At 32.9% G+C, this 18,524-nt stretch overlaps 4 protein-coding genes across 6 annotated transcripts in view; 2 read left to right on the top strand and 2 right to left on the bottom strand.

Moving 5' to 3' along the window:
• Window positions 1–18,524, top strand: part of LOC123015844 — a 37,022-nt gene that overhangs the window by 329 nt on the left and 18,169 nt on the right. The window contains exon 3 of one of the 3 annotated variants that reach the window (XM_044415862.1): window positions 4–57. The exons of the other annotated variants lie outside the window; for them this stretch is intronic. The gene's annotated coding sequence lies outside the window, so the exon portion shown is untranslated. The remainder of the gene's footprint in view (window positions 1–3; window positions 58–18,524) is intronic. 3 annotated transcript variants of the gene reach the window in all.
• On the bottom strand, window positions 2,761–3,689 carry LOC123015847 (putative nuclease HARBI1). Its single transcript, XM_044415868.1, has 3 exons — window positions 3,251–3,689; window positions 3,073–3,200; window positions 2,761–3,019 (listed from the first exon to the last, which is right to left on the bottom strand). Exons 1-3 carry the CDS (start codon window positions 3,449–3,451, stop codon window positions 2,761–2,763), a joined length of 588 nt encoding a protein of 195 aa, XP_044271803.1. The 5' UTR covers window positions 3,452–3,689.
• Window positions 8,373–10,340, top strand: LOC123015845 (putative nuclease HARBI1). Its single transcript, XM_044415866.1, is given in 1 exon segment — window positions 8,373–10,340. A coding segment is annotated over 1 exon segment (783 nt). The 5' UTR covers window positions 8,373–9,220; the 3' UTR covers window positions 10,004–10,340.
• On the bottom strand, window positions 10,288–11,281 carry LOC123015846. The gene is made up of 3 exons (XM_044415867.1): window positions 11,232–11,281; window positions 10,812–11,174; window positions 10,288–10,747 (listed from the first exon to the last, which is right to left on the bottom strand). Exons 1-3 carry the CDS (start codon window positions 11,247–11,249, stop codon window positions 10,523–10,525), a joined length of 606 nt encoding a protein of 201 aa, XP_044271802.1. The 5' UTR covers window positions 11,250–11,281; the 3' UTR covers window positions 10,288–10,522.

The following is an 18,524-nucleotide window of genomic DNA, read 5'->3' as shown; positions in this document are numbered from 1 at the left end:
TAGGGCCAGTTTGATAATACAAAATTGAATTAAAGGAACTTTAAAGTTAAAGTTGGGGTAAGTTTTTACTTTAGCTACTTTTGGATTTTTTTCGAATTTTTTTTTGCAATTTGCTTTAAAAAGCCTCTAGATTGAAAATATGACCTTGAAAGTTTGTGCAAATGCCTCGTTTTCTTAATTTCATTATGAAACTGGCCCTTAGTCCATAAAAATGCAATCAGCATACAGTTAACATTTATGTATATACCTCTGCCCAAAACTATTTTTTCTTCGAGGGATCTAGTCTTCTTTTTTAAAGTGGACTCGTCCGTGACGGTTTTACCATGGTCGTCAGTCATGTAGAAAAAAATCGATCTGTTGAATCGATTCGTATCGAAACTTAAAGAATCGATCCTATGAAAAATCGTCTATAAAAAAAACGATTTTCGCAAAATCGATTAAAAAAAAGTAATTACTAATACATAAACAATAATCTTTTATTTAAATATGTATTGCAATTCGTGAACATTCATTAAAATTACAATTAAATACAATGCTGCTTCCCAATCAGACAATTGAAGGAAATTTAAAAAAGCAAACGCCCTAGCCTACTGGCTGAGAGGCGGTGAAGGGTCCATAATGTTTCCCGCTCTAGAAAACATTCGTTCTGACGAGGCTGACGTTGCTACAATTGACAGGTATCGAAGGGCGATTTTAGATAAACTAGGGTAAATTGTTTTTTAATTTTCCCAAAACTGTATCGGGTCAAATTTATGTTGCAAACTAACTAGATTTTATTGCAAATAATGATTTAACTCTGAATTCTTAAAGTTGTCTGAGTCGTTTTGTTTCTGCTTGTTTAAAAGATGTTCATGGAAAGTCCAAATCGACCCTTTGACTTGATCTTGCTTTTCAAGAGCTCTTGTCGTCTCATTTTGATTTATTTGTCTTGATGTTTGATCATCTATCATTCTGTGTATTTTTCTTAAAGCTTCAGAGACTGCTTGCTAATGGATTTTGAAAGTACAAATCTAAAAAAAAAGTTTTTTTTTAGAAATAATTTTTTGTGTATTTCATACCTCGGATATAAGAGAGCAGAAATTGCCAGGTTGGAAACAACTTCAACTTTTCCGAAGGGTTTTTCAAGGTCTGCTAATACCGCTTTCTTAAGCAAGCCTCTTTTTTGCCTTTTCGGCTAATGGCTACATCTTTGTAATATTTTCGTAACGTGGGTCTAAAAATGTACAAGTAGAAAGTGTATTGCTACTTTAAGGCAGAAAATAGTTTCCAGACATTTAATCCTATCTTCTCCTATAATATGCTCACATTGTTTAATAAAATTCATCCACAATTCTTTCGTACATAAAAACAGAGCTTCAAGCTACACATTTATATGCTTGTTTCTTTTAAAAACTCCATGCCAATTCAATTGGGTTATAATGACAGTGGTATGGAGGTAATCTAAGAACTTCATGTCTGTTTTTTTTTTAACAATTCATCCACTTCAAACTTGATGTAATCTGGATCGACTGAAAATGGTTTGATTAATAGGTAATTGTTCCTTTATAAAATTTCTAACCTTGCCTGGGACACCCAGTATATTTCCTGTTCTATTTTATGCTGCGTTTTCTAGTGATAATTATGGTATTTTGTAACGCATACCAATATGCGGAACCAATAATTGTTTTAGTTGGTTTTTCAAAATACTTTTTCTATCACAAAATTTCCAAAAAAATACTTTTTGAAGTCTAATTACATGTTGCACGGTCCGCACTGTATCCACGCACTGATTCGTGTTTAGGAGTTTGCGGAACGTCTTGAGACACCTCTTCAGTGTTTTTAGTTGTTGCAATTTTATGAGAAATTCGTTCTCTATGATATCTCTTTTATCGGGAACTGAAAAATAAATGTATCTTTTCTAATGAGGTATTTGTAACGACTTTTTAATTATCACTAATTAAAATCCGATGACGTAAATGATATAAATCTGTTTTTAGATTTTTAGATACGTAACTCACAGAACTTCAGGGTTTATTACTGTTATACTATTAACGATTAAAGGCGGGTTTGATAAAATTTCGTAAAGGTCTTTGGGCTGAAATACAATATTTGTTTTCTGAAGATTTGGTCTTTGTCCGAACTTTCCCCAAAAAGAATTCAACATTATCTTAGCTAAAAAGCGTAAGCCCAGGTTTTTACAAATTTTATCTTTGTTCAAATTGATACCTTCTTTTTCCCTATACTCAGCAATATATTTTTCTTTGTCATCATTGGTCTTGCACCAAGAAGGCCAACCACTACATTCTTGCTTTATTTTCAGAAATGTATTTACATAATCTGAAAATAAACCACCGCACTTAGTTTCTCGATCGTATTTAGTTGTTTTGTAAACTTTAAACTCAAGAACCGTATAACCGAGTTCTAGAGCTTTTCGAAGTATCTCACATAATTTATGCGCGTCCAGTTTGGGTTTTTGAATTATCAATATATTTTGTGCTTTCGTTTACAAATTATGGACTCATTATTTACAACCTTGCTTGCACAGTCTTAACAAAATCGTCTACAAAAATATCAAAACAATTGCTGCCGTTTTATTTTTGGTTTTAAAAAACACGATCGTACATCAGAAAAAAATAAAAACTTGGAATGTACCATTTATTATTTTCAGTTAATTGAGTTAAAAGTAAATTATTTGTTATTTCTTTTAATTTTTTTAAGCCATTGATCCTAATGTATAGTAAAATTGTTTTTGAAATAAACCAATGTTTCAGTATATAGATTTTATTGTACACTATAACACATTTCATTTCGTTCTGGATCAAGCTCGACATTCCACTGGTCATGATTTAGCAAACAAAAATTATGCAAAACACAACATGCCGTTACAATTTTCACCACTTTTGCAATTGTGTTCGCATTTACAAATTTACAAATGCGGAAACGTTCTTTTAATAACCCAAAACTATGTTCCATGCAAACACGTGCAACACTCAGGCGACGATTGTGTTGTCTCTGGTTCCGCGTGAGTCTTCCTGTATTTCTACAAAACCATTCTTATTGATTACATTCAGTTATCATCACATGATTACTTACCTATATGGAGTCATCAGCCACATTTTACAAGGGTACGCCGAATCACCAACTAGGTGATAATTTTCATTATAAAATAAATTAGCAGTTCTGTTATACATGGTTTGACCAAGATCTGATTCCTTTAAAATCTGTAAAAAACATATATGTACAGAGAACAAACATAATTGGGTCAACTTACTCGAGCATCATGTAGAGATCCTAGATATCCCACAGAAATGTTTGTAAACAATCTTGTGCTGGTGGCAACAGCTTGCACAATGATACTGTGGTTGAATTTGCGGTCTTGATAACTGCTATGTTGGGTCGTTGGTACTTTACATTCAATATGCGTACCATCAACTGTTCCAATAACGTCTACAAGTAGTAATAAGTAAGACATTAAACAAACTCATAAGCTTTTAAGTTACTTGGATATCTTACCTTCGCAAAAAATTGTTCAGATATAACTGCACATTCAGCTTCTGTGGGCCATGTTATATACCGGGGTAACAGCGTGTTAATTAAATTTAGCATTAGAGTGCAGCTATTCTACACACATGAGAGCGACACATTAACATGGTCACTCATTGAAATAAATGTGTCCCCTTTTGCCAAATACCACAAACAGATTAATAGCTGTTTGTGGATAGAGACTGGGGTACGCCTTCGCATATATGCTGTTTGATCCGACAACATCTTCACAATTTCGGCTAACAGTTTCGTCTGCGTGGTTCGTGTCATACGAAAATGTGCAAAGAAATCTGAATCCAAATATCGTTGAAACCAGATTTCATTAAACCCGGACATTCTTGGGTGCTCCTCTCGAAACGCCAGTACTGGCGTTACTCACTCGTTCACTTCTTGCAGAAACGTCATACTGCTGATGTGCATTTGGAGGAAAATGCAATTTCCTCAACACCACTCATTAACACTAGCTTTTTGCGTGGAGATAACTTATCCATTATAAGTGTTATCGACCACGTTGTTAAACCTTGAGTGAACTTGTCACTAACATAGCCACAGTGACTTTTTGTTTAACTAACTTAATGTCATTTTGACATGTCGAGAGTTTAGTGAATATATTATAGTAACTACAAATAGACAATCCCTCTAGGTATCTTATTTTCTCACTCGGTCTACACTTGTAATATAATTTGCACGCATTTGTTCTACCTCCAGAAAAACTACCACGAGGATTAAGTGGTATGTCTTCAACAACATTGCGGGTATCAACAAAATGTTTCAATTCAACATTCATAGAAATTTGCCGTTTAAAGTCACACTCCCAAATAGTTACTAAATTATACCCAGCAGAACGAATGCGTGTTTCTTTAAAAAATGTGCTTTCGCGGCGATTGGCCATAGTTTCAGTGTCGTTATTTTCTTCTTTATTACTGATTCCATCAAGACGTACTTTTTGGTTGTATTACTAACTATGCAAAATCCATCTACAAGAATATTTTCATTTAATTTGATTTCGCGTCCCTTTCCAGCATGGTTTATTGCTATATTGTTTTCACGAGCTTTGCAGTCTAACCAATCAATTGCTATTTTAGATTGCTTATCACTTTTTCTATATCCGCCACTCAGCATGATACCTATAGTTTCAGATTTTAAGAAATTCCTACGAAAAACTAAATTACATGCCGAGGCTATAGTGATCGATTCGAGTAATGGATTGTCTCGACAAAACACTCTAAATTTAATACATGCCCGACGTAACATATCTACATCTGATTTACAATATTTAACTATTTCAACCGACATATTAAAGATATATTCACTTTCAGTTTGCTCGTTCTACCATTTTAAAAACTCTACGCTTATACTCTGTTTCATAGTATCATATCCAAAATCATATACTAAAATAGTCTAAAGAAGGAAGTGGTCCTATGTAATTTTTATTTGCGGCTGTATTAAGGAAATGTGGGAAATACACTTTTTCTCCCTCAAATTTAAATGCCTTTGGTAGCTGTGCTAATGGCATTTGCAAAAAGTTAAGAATCACCACATGTAATTGACATTACTTTGCATCCCGTACGGATAACTTCAGGATTCCAACGATTTATGTCCTTAAAAAGACTCTGCAAGATAAAACATCCGTCAAATCCCTTCATATTATAGCTTATTGCCGTTACCGAAAATTTATTAATTTTTTTCGTTAATGTACATGTAACAATGTAGTTTAGTAAGTTGTTAACAGGGTCTTGGGTAAAAACATGTTCACGAACACCATAATTAGAATATTCGATAGATACGTCATCATTGGTAATGCATTTCGAACAAGCTTGTTGAGCGACACATAAATTTGGTTCATGTAAAAATGAATTTTCGGAAATTATTTTATCTTGCGTTGTCTCAAAGTCATAAAAAATAAAGAAAAAATTTGTTTTATCTTTTTTTTTTGTTGGTTTGTCTTCTTTAATTTTACTTGGTTGCATATAACAAAAGTGTTGTTTTGGTTTTACTGCTTTACATATATTACAGTATTTAACGCCACATACATGCTCTGTTTTATTTTTCTTATTCAACCAAATGTTATCGAAGCAAATAGGACAGCGTTTTAATTTTTCACACAACTTAGTATGATTATTAAAACAATTTTCATCCATAAAAGAGCGATTGCAGTTTGCACAACTAATTTCGTTTTGTTGTGTTTTACAAGGGGGTTTTTCATGGCAGAGTGAGCATATGTACGGGCAATTTCTGTGACGGTTTGAATTACTAAATTTTGCTCTACAGAACTCACAGAAATAGGTCGCAGCAAATGCACCTGTTAAGCTCAATATAACATTAAAATGATTATTTTCAAATATTAAGTTTAAACACTGTCTGCTAGAGTCACAGGGTCCCTCGAAGTATAATTGTTTTCCATCACGACTTGAATACACAGTGATAGTGTATTTATTTAAATATTCTTGAAATAATTTTATTTCATCAAAACCACCACCAGCTTCAGTTAAATCTACACCTGCATTATTGATAATTAAAAAGTCATTACAAATATGTCATTAGAAATGTGAAAGTGGTAATTAAAAAGTCATTAAAATCGGTCGAAAGTCACATTTTAACTACTAATCAGGCTTCTTTCATACCTAACTAGGGGTCAATCCATTTTAAATATTATATTTAAATGTTCAAAATTACTACCTCTAGTTTTTGCGTGACGACAATGCATATTTTATTGATCGCATAGTGGGCTTTAAAATCACGGTATGTGTTCTATTAATACCCCCCTATCAAAAAAATATGAATGATATGCACGAAGACACATAAAACAATAAATAAGACACTAAGAGAGGGTTTAAGTGAAATTAATAAAAGTTTATTGTTAATAGCTGAAAAATAAATATACATCAATTAGTAAAATATTGCTGAACAACATTTTGCCTTATTATCCTTTCTTCATTTAAAAGGTCATTGTACTGTCCAGGATTACCAAGGCGTATCAGTTCTTCATTAGGTTCAATATCAGGAAATTCCATATTGTGGTCGATGCACAAATTGTGAAGAACCGCGCAACTATTAACAAGAGCTCCAACAAATTGAGGATCATACCTGGCCTTTTATAGTTCTTCTAGAAATAAGTGAGAACAGAGTCAATTGCTTTATTGCACCCTAACAGCTGGGTATCAATTCCTAGCCATAAACTGTTTAAAACCCGCTGCAGCAGGTCAAAATGTTGCGACTTCTTGCAAGCAGAGGCAGACTTAAGGCTTAACTTATCGTTTGCCAAGATAGGGAATTTCAATGCATTTTTCGAAAAGGTTTTTCTCGGCTATTATAAGGAATTTTTTGGTTTTTATTTTTTTGATGAAACCATTTTAGATATTTCTAGGGATATTGTTATGTAGCTAATTTAAATTCCTATTTTTTATATATTTTTTAACTTATTTTTTATAATAAAATTAGAGTATTTATATGGAAACTAACAATGTCCTTCCTACATGTACCAAAGACCTTAAGAAAAAAAAATGAAATCATTCGGATAATTAATAACTGTAAAATCTCTTGTGGAAAATATTATTAACTTTCGTAGTGTGAAAATCGTCTTGTCTCTCTCAACATTAGTTCTTTTTCACAACAAACTGAGCTTACCGTAAGCAGACCCCCATCACCGGTTTTATCTGATTTATGACCTTACGAGGGATGTTTCGCATCTATAAGGAAACAACTAAAAGTACAAGCTGTAAAATTAGGTCATTTTAAGAATTGATGTAAAAGATGAATAAATTTAATAAGATGATGTATTTACACCAGGTAATTCTATTTTTCACCAAAAATTAAGTCTAATTATTATACAGAATTGTTAGGAATAACTTGAAGCCTTTTTTTCCTACTGGATACCTGCTATGGGTTTTTAATCCGTTAGGGGTAGCTACTGATATGATGTAGTTTACAAAAGTAGTACTTATTGTCTTCATAACAAAATACTGTTTATTGCTTGAAGGTATGTAGGTAGACAAGAGGCTTATTTTCCTATTTGTTGTTTCTAAATAAATTAAAATTTGAAGTACCATATACGGGAGAATGCTACTCTGATTTCATATAATTCTAAAGGTAAATATTTACATTGTTTGAAAAAGGCTGTAAATCAAAAAAGTCCGGGATATTATACTACTAAATATGTAAATGCACAACAAAAAATAAAAACAAATAATTTAAAACGAAAATTAAATAAAAATAATGACAACAATCTAGTAAACAGAAGAAAAATTACTGAAGAAGCGGATGGTGATTAACTGATTATGGTTGTGTTGTGCAAAGATGTTTTAAAAGTAATTAAAAAAACTCCTGAAGAAATTCAGATAATTTTTAATCAAACAATTTTATTACAATCACTATTTACCAGCTTATGCTGAAATGTGTTTAAAAAATGGTTGCTCTATGTAAAGTACAGCCGCTTGTAACTTGTAACGTTAGTGTTTTTTACTCCATTTGTTACTGTGATAAGTGCTAAATAAATAAAATAAATAATTCAGCCCTACAGGGTTCCTGCTTTCCGGTCGCTAAATCGGAGAGTACCTTGCTTCCCGGACGCTAAATCGGAGAGTGCCCTGCTTTCCGATCACTAGATTGGAGAGTACAAGTCATAAATCGACAGTAATAAATGATAATAAGTAATTTTCAAAAAATTAGTACTTTAATACTAAGTATTTAACACTAAGTATTTTTTGTCTCTCAAAATGTTTTTATTTTTTTAACTTTTTGTAATACACATAATTCCTAAGCACAAACCGTCCTCGGTGAAATTAATATAAATATTAAGTTTTTTTTTTAGGATTACGTATTGGGCTTAGTGCCTTTATATTAAACCTATGAATTTTTTGATTTATTTTTAAATAGATGAATAATTAGAAGTTTTGAAATGAACTAACAATTCTCTTCTTGAGGGGTGCAGATGCATATCTTTGCTTTGAACAAACGCAATAAAACGATCATGTTTGTGAGTTACACCCTGCGATCCAGCCCTGTTCTATAATTTATTACTTTATTACCAGTAGGTACCCGGGTCGTATCTATCGGCCTTTCAAATTTGCTGTCGTTGATGGAGATATGAACACCGATGAGTGCAAAAGTGATAGCCGACTGACGCATAGAAAATCGGTTAAAAATGACGAATTGCAATGTTGTATGACACAAAAAAATTAAACATACAACTGCAGTTCAGGATTTACCGTTATCTTCTACGATGAAGAGCCTTAAGCAGGTATTACATTATGCGAGCTCTCGTACGAGTTCACAATTCGAGAACTCGAAAATGTTACTCGTGGCTGTGACTTTGTAAAACAAATATGATTTGCTTTACATTGTGCAAAGTGATCGAATTGCGCGCGCACTTCGCAGTCTGTCACTTGTCAGTGTCACTTATGTCTGTAGTTGTGTCAAAACTGTTAAAACCGTTAAAACCGACAATAATAATAATAATAATTAAATAATACATAATGGATTGTTATAATTTACTAATGTTGGCTAAAGTTTCGGTACAGTTAACGCTTCTGTTACTGTTACGTATTCAAAAACACAAGCATTTGAATGCAAAAAAGCCCCGTAATAGTTATGGACCAGAAAGTGGCTTCTAAGACGAAATGAGGGGCTGGGCATTTCAAGTTTGGTGTTCAACGAATTGAGATATGAAGATCCATCAAGTTTTAAAAACTTTACAAGAATGACAGCTGTCACGTTTTTTGATCTTTTAGCTAAAGTGAGAAACCAGATTCAAAAGTAAGATACTACTTTTCGGGAATGTATTTCGCCAAAAATAAGATTATTGGTAACGTTACGATATCTAGCAACAGGTGAGACTATGCAAAGTCTCAGTTATACGTTCAGAATTTCTGAACCATCTTTAAGCATTTTAATTCCTGAAACGTTAGATGCTGTATATGGTGCATTAAAGAAAAAATATCTAAAGACACTCAGCAGAAAAGAAGAGTGGAAGGCGATAGGGGACAAATTCTATAAGTTGTGGAACTTTCCTAGTTGCTTGGGTGCTTTAGATGGAAAGCACATTGCCTTTCGTGCCAAAAGGAAAGATGGTTCCTTTTATTTTAATTACAAAGGTTTTCACAGCATAATCCTGTTAGCTCTAGTTGACGCTGAGTATAATTTTATATATGTGGACGTAGGCTGCAACGGACGAGTTAATGACAGTGGGGTTTATAATAATTCAGAGTTGAGTAAAGCAATCGATGAAAATTTACTGGATTTTCCAGAGGATGCCAACTTGCCGAAAAGTGGTCTTAAAGTTCCATATGTAATAGTTGGAGATGATGCGTTCAGGTTATCAAGAAGGATTATGAAGCCTTTTGGACAAAGGTCGAATGATGCAGAAAAAATTTTTAATTATAGATTAAGCCGCAGTAGAAGAGTTGTCGAAAATGCGTTTGGCATTCTAGCAAACCGTTTCCAAATATTACAACGCGATATTAATTTAAAGTTCAAAAAGTAACCTTAACCTGTTGTGCACTACACAATTATATTAAAGAAAAAGATGGCCAGAGATACATGGGCACAGTTGATGTTGAAAATACAGATTCAGCTACTTTAACACCAGGAGCGTGGAGACAACATGTGTGTGTAACAGATTTACAAAGAAGCAAGGTTAATAGGTCATCGGTGGAACCTCTTGAAATACGAAAAAAGTTTTTGGAGTATTTTAATGACATAGGAGCAGTTCCCTGGCAGAGAGACGCAATAAAAAAATTTAATTTTTAAAACAGTTTTATTCAGAAATTACAAACATGTATTTAATTCTAGTTGCCTTATTACAATTGTAATTCAATAAATTCTACTTGTGACACTTTTGTTTTTTGTTTATTAATAAACTGCTTTTTATATTTGTATAAAATATTATTTATTTCATGCTTACCATCGGTAAGTAATTCGAAGTCATCTATTGTATTTAACTCCGCACAAAGTGACTTACAATATGCTTCTATATCACTTTTTATGGATGGGTTTTTTTTGGTTATCTAATAAATTTGCATTTAAAATTTTCAACCTGGATTATTTCATCATCTTCGAGCTGTGCTTTTTTTAGCTTTTTCGAGGCTGTTGGCGTTGTGGAGCTTTCATCAGATTCATCTTTGCCTCGTTTTTTGTTAGTAAAACTTGAAGTTGATAGTGTGTCAGAATGTATAATTTCTTCAGGTTCATTCAAATTTGAACTGTCATCTTCCATGCCTTCATCCGGCTGCAATAATTGAAATTATTTAATTAAATTAATCGTCTTTTTTCTAAGTTTTAAAAATACATACGCTTTGGGATAAACTGCTTTCAGATTTTCTGGACCGTAAATATGGGAGTAAATATTGTAATTCCTTAAACCACCAAATTGTAGGTTCATAGACATCATCAGTCTCTATTCCGCTATGTTTACTCTTTGTTATTTTTCTAATCTCTGCCGTTAATTGACTTCTTAAATTTGTTATTTTTCGTTTAATTTCTTCATTTTCTATGACAACGTCAGGATTATCTTCCATTAATTTGGTTTTTATTTCCAGTAAGGCCTGCATCCTGGCGTGGTGGTTTGCATAAAATTTATGTTTGCAGTCATAAAGGCAAGGATAACCTTCCATTACACGTATTAATTTTTTAGTTAATTGTTTGTTCCATTCAAACTAAAAAAGAATAAAAATGTAATCAGATTATAAATTTGTATAAGTTATGTAACTTACCTTATTATTGGCGCTCATTTTTAATAGTTTTCGCTATTTTGTTAAATAAAACCACGAAATCACTTCGGTGCCAAACACAACAAAACAAAACAAAACAAGACAGCAACCAAACAGCAATCAGCGATCAGCTCAGCTCCTTAGTGCGCACGCGCAGTGCAAAATCGCATCAGAACTCGTATGAAAAATAGATACAGTTCTAATTGCAAAGTTCTCGTAAGAGTTCTCAAAACCGATAGGTAAAGGGAGAAATCTTTCTATGTAAATATTTTCATACCGTCTCGCGAAAGAACTCGTACGACTCCTCGTACGAGAGCTCGCATAATGTAATACCTGCTTTTTAGGAAATTGTTCAAGACGAAAAAACTGTTATTTCTAAAAAAAAATACGCTACAACCAATAAAAAAAACATTTTTATTAAAAGCTGTACAGAAAAATGATGATAAAATTATGATAATATTTTAAATGTTATCTTCCTCATCGCTACTGTTATTTAACGATATAATTAATTCTTTTGCTTGTTTTTTCCGATGTTCTTTTTCTATGGAGATTACTTTCTTGTCACAATTGAACCACTAGCTTTGTGTGATAAACTCCACCTGAGTTCGAACAACGTCAATGGCACCCGCACTAAACTTGGGATTACTATTGTTCTTGATTTTAGAATGCCCCATATCATTTCGATCGGATTAAATTCGCAATGATAAGGAGGTAACCTCAGAACACGATGACCATATTTTATCGCCTCTTCATCAATGACAAATGAAATTTTTTATCAAATACCTTTGTGTGTAACACTTCTAAAAGTTCTTTTTTCGTGTAACTTTCTTCAAAATACAGATCATTTTCCGTAAGAAATCCCATTATTTCTTCCTTCCGGAAATTTGAGTTGGGAATTTTGGTCGCTTGAACAGAATGATAACTTCCGTTATCTATATATATATATATATATAAAGAGGCTTGTCCTGACTGACCTATCAACCCACAGCCTAAACCGCTGGAGACAGAAATTTCAAATTTTCACAGTAGGTACCTTTTATAACGTAGGCATCCAATAAGAAAGGATTTTTGGAAAATCAACCCCTAAGGGGGTTAAATGGGGTGGTGAATTCGAAGTTTTAAAGCTATAGTCATGAAAATTGGTATTCAAGCTTTTGGTTAAAAATAAAAAAATACGTATTTTACCATTTTTGGAAATTTCACCCCCAAGGGGGTTGAACAAGGGTAAAAGGTCGTAAAATATTTGTATTTTTTTTAAAGTTAAATTCATGAAAATTGGTATTTAGGCTCTCAGTTAAAAACAAAAAACACGTGTTTTAGGATTTTGAAAATTTTCATCCCCAAAGGGGTCAAACAAGGGATGAAAATTTGTAAAATATGTATAGATTCGTAATTTTTGAAGTTATATTTCTAAAAATTGGGATTTGGGCTTTCGGTTAAAAATGAAGAAACACGTGTTTTAGGATTTTTGAAAATTCCACCCTCTAGGGGGTTAAACAGGGATGACAATTTGTATTAAAATATGTCATTTATAAAGTTAAATCCTTGAAAATTTGTATTTAGGCTTTCGATTAAAAATCAAGTAATACGTGTTTCAGTATTTTCAGAAATTTCACCCTCAAGGGGGTTGAACAAGGCTAAAACTTCGAAAAATATTCGTGTTTTTTTTTTTTCAAGTTAAATCTATGAAAATTGGTATTTGGGTGTTCAGTTAAAAACAAAATAGCACGTGTTTCAAGATTTTGGAGAATTCTATCCCTAAGGGGTCAAACAAGGGATGAAAATTTGTATAAATATTTATAAATTCGTCATTTTTGAAGTTATAGTTATGGAAATTGGGATTTGGCCTTTCGGTTAAAAATTAAGAAACACATGTTTTAGGATTTTTGAAAATTCTACCCTCTAGGGGGTTAAACAGGGATGACAATTTGTATTAAAATATGTCATTTATAAAGTTAAATCCTTTAAAATTTGTATTTAGGCTTTCGATTAAAAATCAAGTAATACGTGTTTTAGGATTTTTGGAAATTTCACCCTCAAGGGGGTTGAGCAAGGGTAAAACTTCGTAAAATATCCGTTTTTTTTTTAAGTTAAATCTATGAAAATTGGTATTTGGGTGTTCAGCACGTGTTTCAAGATTTTGGAGAATTCTATCCCTAAGGAGGTCAAATAAGGAATGAAAGTTTGTATAAACATGTATTATAGTTAAACATGGAATGAAAATTTGTATCAAAATTTGTCATTGTTAAGTAATATCTATGAAATAAGACTTAAAATTTTACGGTTTTTAAATAAGTTATAAAAGACGGACTTTTTAGTTTTACTACGAAGTTCATAATAAATTATGTGTTCCTATATTTTGTTTCTTAGCCCTTCTGCGTTTTGAAATAGTTGTGGATGTCAAACTACCACGCGAGCGAAGCCGCGGGCAACAGCTAGTCTAATACAATTACACAGTTCCTTGGAAGATTCGGCAATAATTTTGTGAAAAACCAATTGAAAAATACTTCGCCTGTCATTTCATTATGATAATTGACCTTTGCGTCCTTGAGGTTTTTCCCGGAAAGGTCTAGTGCTTTTGGAACCCAACCTTGCTTTAATCCAGCATGTAAAATTATTATTCGTTGACCTCTTGAAGGTGGCACATTCATTGTGCAACGCCCACTTTGATCTACAAATCCTATAATCCAAAAAAATTATGCTTCTGTTATCTTCTCTAATTTGCTTTATTTCGTTTAAGTATTTATAACGCCACTCGCTGATAATTTTTGATTCGTTCAATACTTGCCTTCTGTCTTAGGTTTTATGATCAAAACCTATTCACTCTCATGGTTTCAAGACAACAATGCAGTCCAGTCCAATAATTTCAACGATTTTCTCCTGAATGTATTTCAATGTAGGCACATAGTTATTTTTATAGCTATCGTAGATAATGTTTCTTACTATACAGGGTGTCAATTTTAAAACTTGCAATCGGCAATATCTCTAGAACTAAAAAAGTTATTGAGAATCTCTCAAAACCGTTTTGGTGGTTTTTAGGGGGAATCAAAATGGCATGGTAAGTGACGCTTCTCCACCCACCCTTCAAGCCACAGCCACCTTAAGTTGAAAATTTTAAATGGCACGACCCTACTTGCGATACATCGTTGGAAAGCCCACAACAAGCGCTTTTCAAAAATGTCATACAACAGCCTATTTGGTAAAGTCATTTTTCCAATTATTCAAAAACGAAGACGTTAAATTTTATTTTTTTTTATTATATTCAAGGGTGGGTGGAGGTGTGTCACTTATCATGTCATTTTAATTCCCCTTAGGAACCACCAAAACGGTTTTGAGTGATTATTAATAACTCTTTCAGTTGAGAGAAATTGCCGATTGCAAGTTTTGAAATTGACACAGTGTATACGCATGTTCTTCGGGTTTCAACTTTCTAGTTAAACCTTTGTCTTCCTCGTTGTTATACCAAGTTTAATAATTCGCCAGACAGATGAGTATGGCATTTTTATGTACTCTTCCGTCGTTTGACCGAAAATCAAATTAAAGTAAATAGGCAGGTTACAATTACTAATCTTCAAACCCAAATATTATTACTTGGAAACAGGGATGATTTAAGCAAATTGGCTCTCCACAGCATGCAAGTTGATAATGATAATATCTACATTAGCCACCCGCAAAGGGTCACTAACCCGTAAGTCTGCTACCTGAATCACAATCAACAAAATATGTATCATGGCGAAAAATTTGTTTGCGCCAACTTATCAACCGTAGCGTTTAAAATCAGCTATTGAATAGCTTAGTTTTCATACATAAAGCTTTGCATAAAGTGAATACGGCCCTGGAAACCAGCCCAGCTGGCTAAGTTCGGAGATATTTTTATTGCGGGTTAAAGCCGCCGGTAGCCGTCTTCTAGAAGAACTATAACAGGCAACTAAATCGTGTTTTAAATAACCCTATACATCTTTCAATACTATTTCTAGCTGCAATATGGGCCTGATAAATGCGACTCCGGTCTTCCATCAACAGGCTGATAAAAAGGAGTCATTAAAATTGGCTGCAAAGGATAGCCTGAATCGCCAATTAGCCATGTTCTTCGCAAGCCTTCATTATACTTTTGTAGCAAAAACTGTTGTATAACTGACTTGACTGTCGCCAAATAAATGCATCATGACTAGAGTCTGAGAAGTTTGCATTTATATTTAAAATTCTTAATTCATCATCGCAAATAATTTGGACGTTTATGGAATGATAACCCTTGCGATTTATAAAGTTATGTCCTTCCACACAACCAATCACTATAGGCATGTTACATTTTTTTCATGAATCGAATTTGAAATTTAATTTATCAAATTAATGTAAAATTAATACTTAAGATTCTTAGTTAAGACACTAAGAGAGGGTTTAAGTGGAGTTAATAAAAGTTTATTGTTAATAGCTGAAAAATTTAAATAAATTACATCGATTTGTAAAATATTGCTGAACAACATACCACCAGCAGTGAAAAATTATTACGGTCGACCGCAAAGCTGCTTAACCCTCAAGAAAGCTTGCATACGTCAATCCCAAATATTTCTGGTTTGGACTATGCCTAATCCTTGTAATTATCCTACTCATTTTTCTCAGAAAACCTTTCTTTTGGTATCTCAGACTACACTTTATTTCTATTTAGTTAGTTACAAAATTGCCATATTTTCCCAATTTATTATTTGCTAGCTCGCTTTTGTTTAAAATGATTTTTTTCAGGGAGAAGCAGCTAAGTTTCGGATTAAATTTGAATAGCATCATAATTTGTTCCTTTATTCCCTTTAGTCATTTACATTTTAAATGGCTTTCAGGTAGTTCTATGATGAAACTCTTTGTATAAGTTGTGAATAATATATAAAACAACAATTTTATTTGCAACAATGTTTAATAAATACAACTACTATCTCTATATCGGTGTTTCCAAAAATAAAAATCAACATATTTTTGACGTCTTCCCAGCTTAGGGTTGCCAACTAGTCCGGTTTTCGCCGCCCATGCCGGTTTTTTGAGAAGGTTGCCGGCTGTCGGTTTTTTACGTTTTGGGATGTAATTTTTATTAACAAATTTTTAAAATTTTGAAATGTCAGGCGGTAAAACAGATACAGACCACTACTTAATTATCATTTGCTTCTATACTATTAATAAAACTTTATTTCTGTTTTCAATGGCCTATTTTTATATCAAATTTAAAGTGTCGTTAAACCGCATAACTTTGCAATTTTTTTAAATTTTTGATTGCCCCGTACTGATATTTCAGTTTCGGCCCTCTGCCGGTTTTCCCAAAACTGAAAGTTGGCAATCCTACCCCAATTTAGTTTATCAAGACCACACCCAATCCTGGGTATGGCCAAACGCTTAATATTTCGACGAATTAATTCTTTTTTCAGTTTCAACAAACTGAAAAAAAAAACAGACATGAGTGTGGGCTCCCCCATGACACTCGTTTTGTAATCAAATAAAAGACGGTTAATTCGCCTGAAATTGTTAAAGTAGCCACTTTGTTTGCCCAGGGAACGTAAATAATCTTCGTTCCTAAAGCGTTTTCTGAAACAAAAAATATTAGATACTGCAAAACAATTTAGTAAATAAATTCATACTTGAAATTCTAGAGCAACCCCTTGCCCATTTGGAAATCTTCTGCAACACAGTGGGCTAGACTATATTCTCGCCCCATTGTGAAGAGATCTCCTGCTGCTTTTCAATTATGTTTAGGACATTTTTAAGCGATTCTTTAGAGAGTGCGGTGAATGCTTCCCACATAACGTACTTGTTCTAAAACACATCACGTTTTTATGGAATGACCCTCAATTTGTTGGAACTCGTGTAAATAGTTGCGCGGTTGAGGTATGAACCTGGCCAATTTTTCTTTTAACAGGCACCTAAATCGTGTTTTTAACAACATTATACATCGTTCAACACTATTTCTAGATGCAATATGGGCATGATTAAAGCCTAGGAAGTTTGCATTTATATTTAAAATTCTTAATTCTTCATCGCAAATAATTTGGATGTTTATGGAATAATAACCTTTGCGATTTATAAAGTTATGTGCTTCCTCAGTGGGCTTTAAAATCGCGATATGCGTTCCATTCACACAACCAATCACTCCAGACATGTTACATTTTTTCCCTGAATCTAACTTAAAATTTAATGTATCAAATTGCGTTTTATGAAGAACGTTGGTCAGAATATCTGCAGTTTGTTCGGTTGATATGTATTCAATTCTTATTCTGAACAAATTACAGTTGTTATAGTTGTTCTTTACATCAAAATGTTTCAGTATTTTTTGTTCCAATCGGTCTGTGAGTTTAATATATGATTGATTATCTTCATAACTACGATCTTGGTAAACTTTTCACGATTTCCAAATCAAAAAAAATTTTCCGTTATGTTTTGGGACATCAATTTTTGAAAATGCTTAAATATCACTTCTTTGAACAATAACAGGTCATTCTTTCTCGATCTCTTAAATAGTGAATTGACCATTCAAAAACAATCTGCATTGTTTATGTATCACAAAGTAGCTGCTGCATTTCTTTCGTCAAGATAGAATGTTCTCTTTCTGAGTTAAGACCATTTTCTTTTCCTGAAGAGTTTCTGGATTCTCAGTTCCACCTTTCTAATAATACATAAAGGAATGAAAAAATAATTACAAAAGCAAATGTAAGAAATTAAGGAGAAGTAGTACTGATTTAGAGTGAAATTTATGAAAATTTTCTAAATGGAAGTCTTGTTTTTTATGTTTAGTTTGTTTTTATATATATTGTCGTTCTTATTGTATTTGTCCAGTCAGGCTTTAGTGGTTTTCTGCCACAACTCCGTCACTTTATCCCACGGTTGTTTGTTGTAGGACAACCAGCTAATTTCGTCTTCGAAAGATGTTGACGTTGAAACTATAAAAAAAATATTAGGAAAAAGTTATCTTGCGACAAATTTGTACCTTCCTGGACAGATATATTTTCCTTAGTTCTTCTTTTTTTAATAATATTTAATTTTATATACTTCCTGCGAACATTCAAATACCTATCCCATAGTTTACCCTGCACGATAACAGGCTTATTTCTTTCGTCTCTGTGGGCAGGTACGAAATATGTATTCGCGGATTCGTGGTCAAAAATATCTCAGTTGCCCTGTGATAAACTTAAAAATCGATCTTTGCTAATCCCAAAAAAATATATATTTATATTGAATAGAAGTGGTAATCAAATTTTAATTTGCAAACAAAAGTTAGAGTTAAATTGATCTTTATTTTTAATTCACGAGAAATGATGCAGT

Source organism: Tribolium madens, unplaced genomic scaffold, assembly GCF_015345945.1.
Source record: "Tribolium madens isolate multiple individuals breed KSU strain unplaced genomic scaffold, Tmad_KSU_1.1 Scaffold_19;HRSCAF=116;Tcas5.2_LG9, whole genome shotgun sequence".
Lineage (NCBI taxonomy): Eukaryota > Metazoa > Arthropoda > Insecta > Coleoptera > Tenebrionidae > Tribolium > Tribolium madens.
Note: the sequence above shows the minus strand (reverse complement) of the source record. Positions and strands in the feature narration are given on the sequence as shown.